The sequence below is a fragment of the Oryctolagus cuniculus genome, chromosome 17 (genome assembly GCF_051225735.1).
Source record: "Oryctolagus cuniculus isolate XC-2025 breed Fujian yellow rabbit chromosome 17, ASM5122573v1, whole genome shotgun sequence".
In the NCBI taxonomy this organism is placed as follows: Eukaryota; Metazoa; Chordata; class Mammalia; order Lagomorpha; family Leporidae; genus Oryctolagus; species Oryctolagus cuniculus.
In genome coordinates, this window is record NC_142883.1 from 2812529 (window position 1) to 2826143 (window position 13615).

A 13615-nucleotide genomic window follows, 5' to 3' on the forward strand; every position below is an offset into this window, starting at 1 on the left:
TTTATTTATTTGAAAGGCAGAGTTACAGAGAGGCGGGGGGGGGGGAGAAAGAGAGAGAGAGAGAGAGAGAGGTCTTCCATCCACTGGTTCACTCCCCAAATGACTACAATGGCTGGCACTGTGCCGATCCAAAGCCAGGAGCCAGGAGCTTCTCCCAGGTGTCCCACGTGGGTGCAGGGGCCCAAGGACCTGGGCCATCTTGTACTGCTTTCCCAGGCCACAGCAGGGAGCTGGATCGGAAGTGGGGCAGCCCAAGTGCGTGGGTCCCTGCCACCTGTGGGGGAGATCTGGATGGAGCTGCTGGCTCCTGGCTTCAGCCTGGCCCAGCCCTGGCTCCTGCAGGCGTTTGCGAGTGAACCAGCAGGTGGGAGATTGTCTGTCTCGCTCGCCCTTTCTGTAGGTGAGAATCAGCGCTTAAAGAACGGGAAGGTTCTTGAGCAGCAACATGGCGTCCTAAGTTGAACTTTCACACTAGACCTTGAGTGTGAAACTCTGTTCCATATTTAAAGTTACTAGAAACACAGCATAACGCTACCTTCAAGCTGTGTGAAGAAGGTAAATACAACATAAGTAAATGCACGTAATCTCGGGTGTAGACTTGGGTCCCGTCCCCAAGGTGTCTGCTACTATGGCAGAATCTGAGGTGCGCCCGAGGCATTTCACACGAGGGAGACCCGAGCTGTCTCCCGCGTCTCTTATTCTGCAGGCTCCTCCTCCTTCCCCGCACTGCGTCTCGTGCTGGAAGGATGATCCTGTCGCGGTCCAAACTGTAATCAGAAGTCCAGCTCGAGCCCCCGAGGCGGGTCTACTCGGAGGCCCCTGCCCGCTGGCCCTTGTGCGGGACTCGCGGTGCCAGGCGCAGCGGGAAGGCTCGTGTTTCCCATTTTGCTCAGCTACTGCCTGAACGGCACGAGCAAACCCGCCGATCCTCGCCCACGGCAGGACCCGTGGATGGCTTGTTCCTGGTGGGAAAAGGGCGCGGCCGCACGCCGCAGCGCTGCCGACAGTCTGGCTGCGTCAGCCCGGCCTCGGAACAGGCCAGGAACAGGCCAGGGTTGTGCTCCCAGCAAACATCACACCCGATGTTAGCTTCCCATTTGTTTATGGCTTTGGCTCAAATGTGACTTAAAAAAAAAAAAAAAAAAGTTCCACTGTGGAAAGTTTTTACTCACACAAAGTGCTGAGCGTGCTGCAACAGGCGCACATGTCCACGAGCCAGTGTGGCGTCCGCCATCCCACTCGCGCTCCCTGCAAACAATCGGACGTGTGTTTGTAGACCCACATATGGGGACGCCAGACTGTGAGGGACGCCACCAGACCACATCACTCCACCCTCAGACTTGCTCATTCTGAGACAGAGAAGCAAATGGGGACAACGGTGGACAGCCTGGCTTGCCGGCCCGCACAGCCAGACACGTGGGCCGTGCGTGGAAACACACAGACGCCACGCTGCCCCCCCGAGGCCTGGGGGCAGGGCTGCGTAGGCCCCCTCAAGCTGCGGGCAGAACTGGATCTCACACAGAGTAGTGGGGCTACCCTCTCTCTAGAAGGTTCTTTTATATCCTTGAAAGGCAGAGAAAGAGGGAGGGAGGGACAGAGACAGAGCTGGTCCCATCCGCTGCTTCACGCCCCAGATGGCCTCAGTGGTGGGAGCCGGGCCAGGCTGAAGCCAGCAGTCGGAACTCTGTTCAGATCTCCCACGCCGGTGCAGGGGCCCAAGCACTTGGGTCAACCACTGCCTTCCCAGGTGCGTTAGCAGGCAGCTGGATCGGACGCGGAGCAGCCAGGACTTCCGTGGGCACTCAGAGGTGGGCGCCAGTGTTGCAAGCAGTGGCTTAACCCACTGCGCCACCAGGCCGGCCCTCCTGATTACTGATGGCTGTTTTTGTGCGAACGTAAAAAATCAAACGCAAGCAGTGAGGTTCCAGCTGTCACTGGCGCCACCTTTATTACGGGCAATTTGCCTGAGTAGTTCATTTATTGGGATAGAATTCCTGTTACCCTAGATCTACCGTTTTAACCTTTTACACCGCACAGCTGGTACTGGCCAGGACAGCCGTGAGCTCACACGTCCCTCACCTCCGTCTACCCCAGGACGTCATCATCGCCCCAAAGGAAGCCCACCAGACAGCCCCTCCCCCAACCTGCTTTCTGTCCATGGATTTACTTATTTGGGACATTTCACATCGATGGAGCCGTACTTGTTGCCATGGCTTTTTAAAACATGCTCGGTTTTAGTATTGTTTCCCCGATTTTACCCGGGCACATGTAACTGCCCCCTTGAAACGCGGCAGCCCTCCCCTGAGTGTGAGACCCCGCACCGGCACTCCCGGGCCCTGCAGGGCGGGACTTCCCCCAGCGTGCTCCCCTGAGACCAGGTAAGGTCAGGCTCTGAGCAGGGCACCAGGGCGGGGGGGGGGGGATGCTGACTCCCCACGGTTTCCCAGGTGATCTGGGCCGAGGCCCACACTCAGGATGGGGGGCTCTGGCTGTGGCGCCCCCCGCACAGACTGCACCGTTACCGGAACTCCCGACGGCTGACCAGCAGCGCTGGGTGCCCTGGAGAGCCGGGTCCCAGCCCTGGTACACTCAGCACAGCAGGGCGGCCTGGAGGGAGCCCTCAGCCTCTGAGCCCACACAGGGGTCTTCTGGGCTCCCGACAGGTCCCCCCGGGGAGCAGGCAGCCCCGGCCCCGGCCCTCTTGCCAGCTGGGCAGCAGCTGTGGCGTCATCATCCCAGCACCGAGCACGCCGGGCGGACGGTGCGTGCCCTGCACGGACGTCCGGCTTTCCCTAGAGACTCTGCTCCCCCGGGGTCCCCACGAGAACATCCCGGGCACCGGTGCTGGTGACTGGTGCAGAGCGCTTCCCTGCAGAGCCCCGCGTCCTCCTGGGCCCCCTCGCCCCAGCTCACCCACCCACTGCCGTCGGGAATGAGCCCTGTGGGCTGCCTCTGAGCTCCTTGTGGCTTCAGAATGGTAGCAGGTTGCACGTCCCCGCGCTGGAGGCCAGGAGTTAGAGATCAGGGCCGAGCGTCTCCCAAGGCTCGGGGTCGGGGGGACCCTTCTCGCCTCCTCCAGACTTGGTGGCCCTGGCATTCCGGGGCTCGCAGCTGCCTCACTCCCTGGCTGTCTTCACCTGGCTTCTCTGGGTCTCTCTGTGTCCTCTCATCACACAAACGATGGCTTTTATTTATCTATTTGAGAGAGAGAGTTACAGACAGAGAGAGGGAGAGGCAGAGAGAAAGGTCTTCCATCCAATGGTTTACTCCCAAAATGGCCACAAAGGCCAGAGCTGAGCCCATCCAAAGCCAGGAGCCAGGTGCTTCTTCCCAGTCTCCCACGTGGGTGCCGGGGTCCAAGCACTTGGACCATCCTCCACTGCTTTCCCAGGCCACAGCAGAGAGCTGGATCAGAAGAGGAGCAGCTGGGACTCGAACCGGCACTCATTTGGGATGCCAGCGCCACAGGCAGAGGCTCAGCCCACTATGCCACAGCACTGGCTCCTAGAGACCCTGTTTCTAAACAGAGCCACCTGCACTGGTACCGGGCTGCATCTGCGGGGCACGGGGTAGGGGGCAGCGACCACTCAACCCTACACAGAACGGCAGCTTCTGGCCTTGGCCCCCACTTCATTCTTGGGGGCCCAGACCTGGCAGGGAGAAGCTGTCTACTTGGGCCTCCTGGGTGTAATCGGTCTGGGTACAAGGTCAGGTCCAAGACTGGGTCTTGAAAGGGCCACACCCCTGCGTTCTGATCCCGGAGGCCACAGACACAGGCAGTGCCCTGGAAAGAACAAGAGGAGGGGGGCAAAGCAACGCTGGATCACGAAGCACCCCTGGGACCGAAAAGAAAACAGACCCAGCTGCTTTGGCAGCATCCCCAGGGAGGAGGCCAGGGCAGCCGGGCTGGGTGGAGGGAGTGGCAGGTGCATGGGGAGGAGGGGCAGATCCAGGCAGAATTCCAGCTGCAAGGCCGAGAGCCGATCCGGTGCTGCAGGAGGCACACAGCCATGGATGGCGGGTGAGGGTTTTGAGAAGCTGTTCCCCGGGGGCCAGCACACCGGCTCAAAGCTTGCTGGCCACGTATGCGTCAACCCACCAAACGCGTCCGGGGAGAAAGTGCCCGGAGCGGAGAGGGTACGAGAGGCCCCACCACACGGCGCCTCCTCCGTGGGCTCAACCGGACCAGCGTTTGGTCTTAATTTGGCTAAGAAACTGGAAATCGCCGGGGTGTAGGCAAGAGCAGCCCCTGGAACCAAAATGCACCTCGGCCGGCGCTGATGTCCCAAAGGAGCGATTCACTTAGAATCAAGCACGCGACGCAGGTCTGGTCAGAAATTGGCACAAATCTTCGGCCTCTCCCAGATGGGTGGAACTGGAGGGAGGGGCCCGGCGGATTCTGCCTTGACCTCCAGGGCAGGAGCCAAGACGTCTGGGGGACAACAGCACCTGATGCTCCTTGAGGTCAGTTAGAATTTGACTCATTTTGGTTATTGCCTTTTTTTTTTTTTAACGTTTATTTGTATTTATTTGAAAGGTAAAGCGACAGATAGTGAGACAGACACAGAGAAGGGAACACCTTCCATCCGCTGGCTCACTCCCTAAATGCCCACAACAGTCAGGGCTGGGCCAGGCCAGGCCAGAGCCAGGAGCTCCGTCCGGGTCTCCCACGTGGGTGCAGGGGCCCAAGGACTTGGGCCATCCTCCACTGCTTTCCCAGGCCTCAGCAGAGAGCTGGATCAGAAGTGCAGCAGCCGGGACTTGAACTGCACCTGTATGGGAGGCCGGCGCCACTTACGTGCTATGCCATAGTGTGGGTTTTTTCATGAATATTTTTAATTATTACTTTTTAATGAGTATTTCATTCTTCCATCTCATCTTCATGTTTCTGTAATTGTCTCTCCTCACACATCTCACTCTCTGTTTGGTTCTCCTCCATGAACACGTACCCCTGGTGTGCCAGGCCCAGGGACACAGAGGTGACAGAGAGGTCCTGGCTCTGCAGTCCCCAGGGGAAGGGAGGAGCAGTCCACAGCACACTGCACCTAATGGCAGGACTGGAGGGAATCCAGGAAGACTTCCTGGAGGTCGAGGTGCCTGAGCTGAGCTGCAGGGTGATTGGGGAAGGGTGGCCTGAGTGGGAGGGGGCCCTTGGAGGTGGCTGTGCTGTGGGACCCAGGACTGGGAGGGGCAGAGGCCAGGCCCAGGGACCGTTAGAGGGTGCGGCAGCCGGGGAGGGGAGCCAGGTACTGAGCGCTTTGGGAATGATACTGTGCCGGGCTCACCCATTCCACCAACACCGACAGGCACCATGGAGGCCTTCCCTGGGCCACTGGATGGCAGAAGGGGACAGTCTGAAAGCATCTGATTGGCAAAACTAGTGAACTCTGCAGGCTGACGGCTTGCACTGCTGTGAGAGAGGAGGGCCCAGGATGGTGCCAGGCAGGTGGGTACTGGAGTCACAGTCGGCCTGGGTCCAGGACACTAAAACCACTGTGGGGGTGGGGGGAGTGGCCTTTGCAGCAGGGGCAGGGGGTATCACTGTGGCACAGCAGGGCGAGCCGACCCCGGGGACTCTGGCATCCCATGATGCTCTACTTCCGGTCCAGCTCCCTGCTAACACACCTGGGAAAGCAGCAGCAGAGGGTCCGAGTGCTCGGGGTCCTGCCTCTCATGCCAGCGACCCAGGTGGAGCTCTAAGCTTCTGGCTTCGGCCTGGCGCAGCCCTGGCTGCTGCAGCCATTTGGGGAGTGAACCAGAGTTTGAAAGACAGAGTTACAGAGAGAGGTAGAGACAGAGAGAGAGAGAGAGAGAGAGAGAGAGAGAGGGGTCTTCCATCTGCTGGTTCACTCCCCAGATGGCCGCAACAGCCAGAGCTGCGCCGATCCAAAGCCAGGAGTCAGGAGCTTCTTCTGGGTCTCCCACATGGGTGTAGGGACCCAAGGACTTGGGCCATCCTCTACTGCTTTCCCAGGCCATGGCAGAGAGCTGGATCGGAAGTGGAGCAGCCGGGACTCGAACCCGTGCCCAGGTGGGATGCCGACATTGCAGGCCAGGGCATTAACCCGCTGCGCCACAGCGCCGGCCCCACGTAACTCTTTCAATAAATAAACGTTTTTAAAAAGTAAACAGAACAGCGGGGATTAGTGTAGGCACCGATCACCTGAGGTTATCTCCTGACGAGAAGACTCCCTGAGATGCCTGAGTGGAAGTGGACGACCCAGAAGCCACAGCGGCAGGGAGCCTGGCGGTGGGGGGGGGGGGAGGCCCTGCCCTTCCCTACGCCCCTCAGCACCGTCAGTGCCCCCAGCGCCCCAGCAGCTGGAGCCGTTTGGAAACCAGTTCATAAGGAACCTGGAAACGCTGCCAGCGTGCGTCAGGCCTGCTGTGACCCGATTTGTCCCAGTGCCGAGCGCCAGCGCTTCAGGCCAAGCAGGCACCAGGGCGGGAGGGGGAGGCGGCCCTGGGAGGGGGGAGGCCGCCCTGGGGAGGGGGAGGCCGCCCTGGGGAGGGGGAGGCTGCCCTGGGGAGGGGGGAAGCAGCCCTGGGAAGGGGGAGGCCGTCCTGGGAGGGGGGAGGCCCCCCTGGGGAGGGGGGAGGCCGCCCTGGGAGGGGAGAAGCCACCCTGGGGAGGGGGGAGGCTGCCTTGGGGAGGGGGGAGGCCGCCCTGGGGAGGGGGAGGCCGCCCTGGGAGGGGGGAGGCCGCCCTGGGGAGGGGGAGGCCACCCTGGGGAGGGGAGGCCGTCCTGGGAGGGGGGAGGCCGCCCTGGGGAGGGGGAGGCCACCCTGGGGAGGGGGAGGCCGCCCTGGGAGGGGGGAGGCCGCCCTGGGGAGGGGGAGGCTGCCCTGGGAGGGGGAGGCCACCCTGGGGAGGGGGAGGCCGCCCTGGGGAGGGGGGTGCGCCCCTTCCTGGACACGGTGCCTTGCAGTGCGCACGGGACGTTCGCGGGCGCTGTCCAGCACCCTGCTTCCAAGGCCGGGCGCTGGGGGAGGAAGGGTCCGCACGCCCAGAACTGGAGTTCCGACAGTGGTTGCGGCCACGGCCCGCTCACGGGGTAGCTGCTTGTTTTACTTAAAACCTCCAAATTGTCTCCCAAACCAGTTGCATCATTTATACTCCCCGGAGGCTGGGCCTCTCCAACACCGAGCCCCGACTTTTATCCTGGCGCGAACTGTGCCCGTCCCGGGTCTCTGGAGCCCTGAGCCCTGAGCCGGGAGGGGGCGTGTGCCCCCAGGGTCCCGGGCCCGGGGTCCCCCGAGGGTCCCAGGCTGCACTTTCTGGCGACTGCTGCCTTGGGGTGAACTCTGAGGACACGGGTTCAAACCTCGCGCCCAGCGGGTTGAGCTGCCGTCCTGGGTTTCCCCCCTGTAGCACGAGGCCGAGGACAGGGACAGTCCGTGGGCTGCGGAGACTGTGCCGCGGTGACCGGCTGGGTCCCGGGGACCAGCAGTGACAATTACAGGAATCAGAGGCGCCGCGGGGCGCCCCCAGGTGCGGGAGGCCTGGGTAAGTGCCCCAGCACCCCAGTCTTGAGGGCAGAATTGGCGGACCCAGCTGCGCCCACCGTCCACGCACCCCCCCACCCCGCAGGCCCGGTCTGAGTGGAGCGGAGCCGGGAGCCGCGCGTGGACGGGGTACAGGCTTCGCCTCGCACGGCTTGTTTGCTTTTGCATTTTTTAAAATATTTATTTGAAAAGGAGAGTGACAGAGAGAGAGGGAGGGAGATCTTGAATCCGCCGGTTCACTCCCCAAATGGCCCCAACGGCCAGGACTGCGCCGGGCCGCAGCCGCGAGCTTCCTCTGGGCCTCCCGCGTGGGTGCAGGGGCCCAGGGACCTGGCCCGTCCTCCGCCGCTTCCCAGGCCGTCAGCAGGGTGCTGGACCGCAGGTGCGGCAGCCGGGACTCGAACAGGCGCCCACAGAGGATACGGCGTGCCAGGCAGCCGGCCCCGTGTGCCCTGGGGTCCCCGGAGTGGCGGCGGCCAGCCCGAGACCACCCTCGGCACCCCTGCCCACGCCGCGCCCACCGCGGGGACCGAAGCCCAGACGCGCCCAGAGCCCCGCGGGGCCGCCCCGTCTCCCCTTCCGGGGCGGGGCTCGCTCCTCTGCGCACCCGAGCGCGCGCAGCCCGCCCGGCGCCCCGCCCACCCGCCCGCCGACCCGGAAGCGCGGCGCCCGCAGGAGCTCGCGCGACTCGGCCTGGGGGCGGGGCGGCTTCGGCTCTGCGCGCTTGCGTCACGGCGTAGGCGGGCGGGGACGCGGCGTGGGGAGGTGACGTAGGCGGCGCGTAGGGCCGCAGTGGGCGGGGCCGGGGCGGGAGGGTCCGGGCTAGGTCCGCCTCCTAAAGGCTCCCGGGCCTTCCGGCGGGAGCACCGCGTGGCGGCTGCGCGCGGCGCCTTTAAGCGCCGCCGTGACACGTGTGTGAGGCGCCGGAGGCCCGGATGGTGCTGTGAGGAGCCGCGAGCCTGAGGCCAGCGCCGCGCGGCCTGAGGCGGCCCGGCCGAGAGTCCTGGGTAGGCTGGGGCTGCATCGGGACGCGGGAGGTGCGTGGGCACGGGGGCGCGCCCGGGGACGGCGCGGGTGCGCGGCGCAGAGGGGACCGGGGGCCCGGCGGCGCTGTCAGCGGGGGTCTCCGGAGGGCCCGAGGACGGCTCCAGCGCCGGGGCCCGCAGCTCGCTGGCGGGAGACTGGACAGGCCGAGCGGGCCCGCGCCGGGACGCGGGGCGCAGGGTGGCCCGCGCCGCAGGTGCGGGGTCGGGGAGCGCGCCTGGGGGCGCGGGGCCGGGCGGGAGCGGCGTCGGCAGCCGGGGGCGCCCGCACGCCCGCGGCCCGCGTCGGGGAGAGGCTCCCCGGCTCCCCGGCCCCGGCTCTGCCCGCAGCTCGCGGTTGAGCCCCGGGAGCAGGTGGCCCTGGAGCGGCGACTGTGGAGGTGGAGGTGGGGGCTGTGTAGGCCTAGCTGGCCCGGGGGCTTGCGGGGGGCGGCTCCCGGGCCGCGGCGGTGTCATTTTAAGGTGACTGCTCGGAGCGAGGCTGACGTCACGACTCGGAAAGTTGCGTGTGTCCAGTCTGACCTAAGCGGCGGGGCTCGGGGCTCCCGCGCCTTAGCCAGCCCCTGCGCCCCGGTGGTCGGCTCGGGAGGCTTTGCGGGCCCTGTCGCACCTCGGGGTCGGGCGGAGTAATGGGCGAGAAGCTTGCTGTGCACGACCCCGGGACGGGAGGACCCAGACTGGCCGGAGGGGGCCCCGAACCCCTGGTGCCCGCCGCGCTCCCAGCGCCCACTTCCGCTGTGTGTACTTCAGTTAAAAAACGCATGCTTGCTTTATTCGAAAGGCAGAATGACAGATGGGTGGGGGGGTGTGTGTGTGTGCTGTGCCCTGGCTGCCCGGGACTCCACGTGGGCGGCTGCTCCCCCAGGCGCCCCAGCAGGGAGCTGGAGCGGAGCGGCTTCACCTGCTGCCCTGTGACGTCAGCCCCGAAGGACTTCCGGTCTGGGCGGTCACCGTGATGGCTTTAGCTGTGGATCCGCGCAGCGAGTGAACCCACGAGCTTGGAGACTTCAGCTGAATGCCCCTGAGCCCCGGGCCCGGGAAGTGCGTCAGGCCGGAGGGGACGTCGCTGGGCGGGGGTTTTCGGCCCCTGACTTTCTCGGTTTTCGGGGTGAGGACACGGAGCGGCTGGCCGTGGTTCGCGTGTCTGCAGGGGCAGTGAGTGCACCTGTAACTTTGGTGACTCTTCCTGGTCGCGCTCACAGCCTGGGCCCGCGCCTGTCGCCGTGTGTGACGGTCTTGCTGGGCTCCCCACGGGCGCCGACACCTGTGCTGAGTCCAGGAGTGCCGGTTCTGAGGGCCCAGGACAGCACCTGGCCGGTCAGACCCGCTCCATGGTGCAGGCCGAAGCTGCAGGTCTGTGTAGACACCCAGGTGGGCCGCACGGTTCCGCCCTGGTTACAGTCTATGCCGTTACCCCCGAGACCCGGCCGGTGCATAGACACTCAGGTGAGCCGCACGGTTCCGCCCTGGTTACAGTCCAGCCCGTTACCCCCGAGACCCGGCAGGGACCCTTCGGTTGGTGAGCAGCCTCAGGTCCTTTCCCTTCGGAAAGACTTTCACGCTGGTTTTCTTGCGAGTGAGTGTTGGAGCAGGTGTTTAGGCTGGAGGTTAAGGTGCCCGTGCCCTGCACCACAATACCTGGGTTTGAACTCCAGCTCTGGCTCCTGACGCCAGCTTCCTGCCAGCGCAGGCCTCTGGAGGAAGCAGTGGTGGCCCGGCTGACTGGGCTGTCCCACAGAGGGGCGACCTGGGTCGAGTCCTGTCTCCTGACTCACCCTAGCCCAGCCTGGTCTCTCTCGCTCTCGTTTTTTCTTTTCAAGATTTATCTATTTATTAGAAAGGCAGAGTTACAGAGAAAGGGAGAAAGAGATCTTCCATTCTGGTTCACTCCAAAAATGGCTGCAAGGGTCAGGGCTGGGCCGGGAGCCTGGAACTATCCAGTGCCCCAGGTGGGCCGTCTCCCACTGCCTTCCCAGGCACATTAGCAGGAGGCGAAATTGGAAGCCGAGCAGCCAGGATCGCCAGCGCGACTTCATCCCCAGTGCCAGAAGGCTGGCCCGGGACATGGTTTTTTGATGTGGCTTAACTATTTGAAGCTTGGGCTCTGAGCTCCCAGCCGAGGGTGGTGGATCAGTGAGGCCAGTGTGGCGATGGGAGGCGGGGGGTGAGGGTCTTCCTGCCACAGTCTCTGCATCCGCACCTAGGGGCCTCTTCCCAGGGTCCTGTGTGCCCTAGGGGCCTCTCCCAGGGTCCTGTGTGCTCCTAGGGGCCTCTTCCCAGGGTCCTGTCTGCCCTAGGAGCCTCTCTCCAGGGTCCTATGTGCTTCTAGGGGCCTCTCCCAGGGTCCTGTGTGCCCTAGGAGCCTCTGCCTAGGATCCTGTGTGCTCCTAGGATCCTGTGTGCCCTAGGAGCCTCTTCCCAGGGTCCTGTGTGCTCCTAGGGGCCTCTTCCCAGGGTCCTGTCTGCCCTAGGGGCCTCTCCCAGGGTCCTGTGTGCTCCTAGGATCCTGTCTGCCCTAGGGGCCTCTTCCTAGGGTCCTGGGTGCTCCTAGGGGCCTCTTCCCAGGGTCAGGGTCCTGTCTGCCCTAGGAGCCTCTCTCCAGGGTCCTGTCTGCCCTAGGGGCCTCTCTCTAGGGTCCTGTGTGCTCCTAGGGGCCTCTCTCCAGCGTCCTGTCTGCACTAGGGGCCTCTCTCCAGAGTCTGTGTCTGATCCCCTTTGAACCAAGTTGGTGACTGTTTTGCAAGTGAAGAATTGGAGGCTTGGCGAGGTTGAAGGCATTGTCCTTGGTTTCACAGCTGAGGGCGATGGGGCAGTCCAGGCCCCTGTGACCTGGCCGCCCCACGTGGGTGAGCGCCGGTGAAGCCCCCAGCTCCTCTCCACCGCGGCACTCTCCCTCGCCTGCCACCTTGCCCCGTGCTCCCTCCCCTTACGCTGAGATGGAATTTGTCCTGCACCATCAAGTAGAAATACGCTGCAAGCCACAGACGCGATCAAGTGTACGGTAGCCGCACTGAAAGAAAGCAGGGGAAGCTGCCGTCATTTACTTTATTTAACCCTCGTGTATAAAATCCCACTTCAAGACACTGCCGGCCTGAAACTTAGAGCCACTTTACATTCTTTTCTTGATCTCGATATCTGGAATATGCCTTTAAAAAAAATTTCTTTATTAGAAAGCTAGAGTTACAGAGAGGCAGAGACAGAGAGAGAGGTCTTCCATCCACTGGTTCACTCCCCAGATGGCTGTAACGACCAGAGTTGGCCTGATCCGAAGCCAGGAGCCAGAAACTTCCTCTGGGTCTGCTACATTTGTGCAGGGGCCCAAGGACTGGGCCATCTTCCACTGCTTTCCCAGGTGCATTGGCAGGGAGCTGGATCAGAAATGGAGCAGCTGGGACTTGAACCGGTGCCCACATGGGATGCTGTGTTACAGGCGATGACTTAGCCCCTGAGCCACAGTGCCGCCCCGGTGTGTGCTTCAGCAGTTGCGGCGCGTCTCTGACCTGGCCCTGTTTCACGTGCTCAGTAGCCGCATGTGGCCTGTGGCCTTCCTGGTGAGGAGCCCAAGCCCGTATGGCGTGCGTGCGTGTCCCACGTGCAGACTTGTTCCCTTGCTGCGTGGATTTGTGTGCCCGCGTAGCTGGTGGGTGTGCGGATTAGTGCGTCCCTAGTTTCGGTAAGTGCTTAGGACCGCTCGATGGCCTTTTGAAGGAAGTGGCACCAAGTGCAGCGGCCAGAGCCCCTCGATGAGTGTCTGTGGAGGGGCACGCACGGCCGGGACAGTCGGGCGCCTGGTGCCGTCCCGTCCTTGCTGGGGGCTCTGGGCCCTGTCCCGCTTCCCCAAGGCCTGGCAGTGGACCCAGGGACGCGCCTCCGGGCCGGCGTCCTGATCGCCGAAGCGCGGCCGTTGCCGGGACTGCGCTGCTGACGGGCGGTGGCTGTCTTGTCCCCGCAGTGCTGCGCCATGCCGATCGTGGAGAAGCTGAAGGAAGCCCTGAAGCCCGGGCGCAGGGACGCGGCCGACGATGGGGACCTGGGGAAGCTCCTGGCGTCCTCCGCCAAGAGGGTCCTCTTGCAGAGGATCGAGTTCGAGCCCGCCCGCAGGAGCCTCTCCTTCCAGCTGGACACCTTGAAGAGCAGATACGTGCTGCTGAGCCCCAGGACAGAGGGGGCCGGCCGCCCCCGGAGTGCCGAGGCGCCCCAGGCCAGGAGACCCGGTACGGGCGTGGAGGCGGTGGCAGGACGGCTGCAGAGTGATGATAGGGTCTGGTGGGAAGGCACCCCGGCCCTCGACACCCCTGCCCTGGGATTACTGGGGACAGAGGCGGGACTTGGCAGGAAGAAGGGGACATGGGTGGGCTGCACTGGGGACGCAGGGGTGGGCGTGCCTGGGCCTGGTTCCTTCAGCTGCTCCTCCCCGTCAGGTCCTGTCATCCACAGGGCGTCTGGGGGCCTGGGGGCGGCCGGCGGGAGAGCGCACCCCGCGGGACTGTGTCCAGTGTGTGTCAGAGATTGCTCTCTGCCTGACTGAGCTAACGCTGTTCCTCTCTCCCTCGCCCTTTCTCAGGCAGCGAGAATGCATTGGAGGGGGGCAGTGACGGGGTCCCAGCCCCCCAGAAAGTGCTCTTCCCCACGGAGCGGTTGTCCCTGAGCTGGGAGCGCGTCTTCCGCGTGGGTGCGGGGCTGCACAACCTGGGCAACACCTGCTTCCTGAACTCCACGGTGCAGTGCTTGACCTACACGCCGCCGCTGGCCAACTACCTGCTCTCCCAGGAGCACGCACGCAACTGTGAGTGAGCCCCGCGCCCTCGCGCGTGGGGTGGCGGAACTGATAAGACCTGGTTTTGAGCGGTGCCTGCTGCAGAATGGGCCACAAAAGCCAGTCACTCAGGTGGGGTCGTGTTCTCCAAACTCTGCTGCCAGTAATTAGCCAGACAGAAGCCAGGATTTTCAGAGATGCCGCTTCTGAAGTACGTGTTTTCAGTTACTTTATCTGGTGCGCCAGTGTGTTTAACATGTGTTGTAAAACAGCCCCCAAAGTAGAAATCAGGAGAGAGTAGCGTGAGGTC

General features: G+C 63.7%; 1 protein-coding gene across 12 annotated transcripts in view; it reads left to right on the plus strand.

The window, feature by feature from the left end:
- The first annotated feature begins 8317 nt into the window (after positions 1–8317).
- Positions 8318–13615, plus strand: part of USP36 (ubiquitin specific peptidase 36) — a 37183-nt gene continuing 31885 nt past the window's right edge. For 4 of the 12 annotated variants that reach the window (XM_089316683.1, XM_089316684.1, XM_089316687.1 and 1 more), the window contains exons 1-3: positions 12080–12100; positions 12502–12763; positions 13114–13335. In XM_089316683.1, coding sequence (XP_089172809.1) covers positions 12080–12100; positions 12502–12763; positions 13114–13335 — 505 coding nt within the window. Of the gene's footprint in view, positions 8544–11906; positions 12101–12501; positions 12764–13113; positions 13336–13615 lie in introns of those variants that run through there. The other 8 variants (XM_070060220.2, XM_089316688.1, XM_070060221.2 and 5 more) reach the window with 7 other exon arrangements.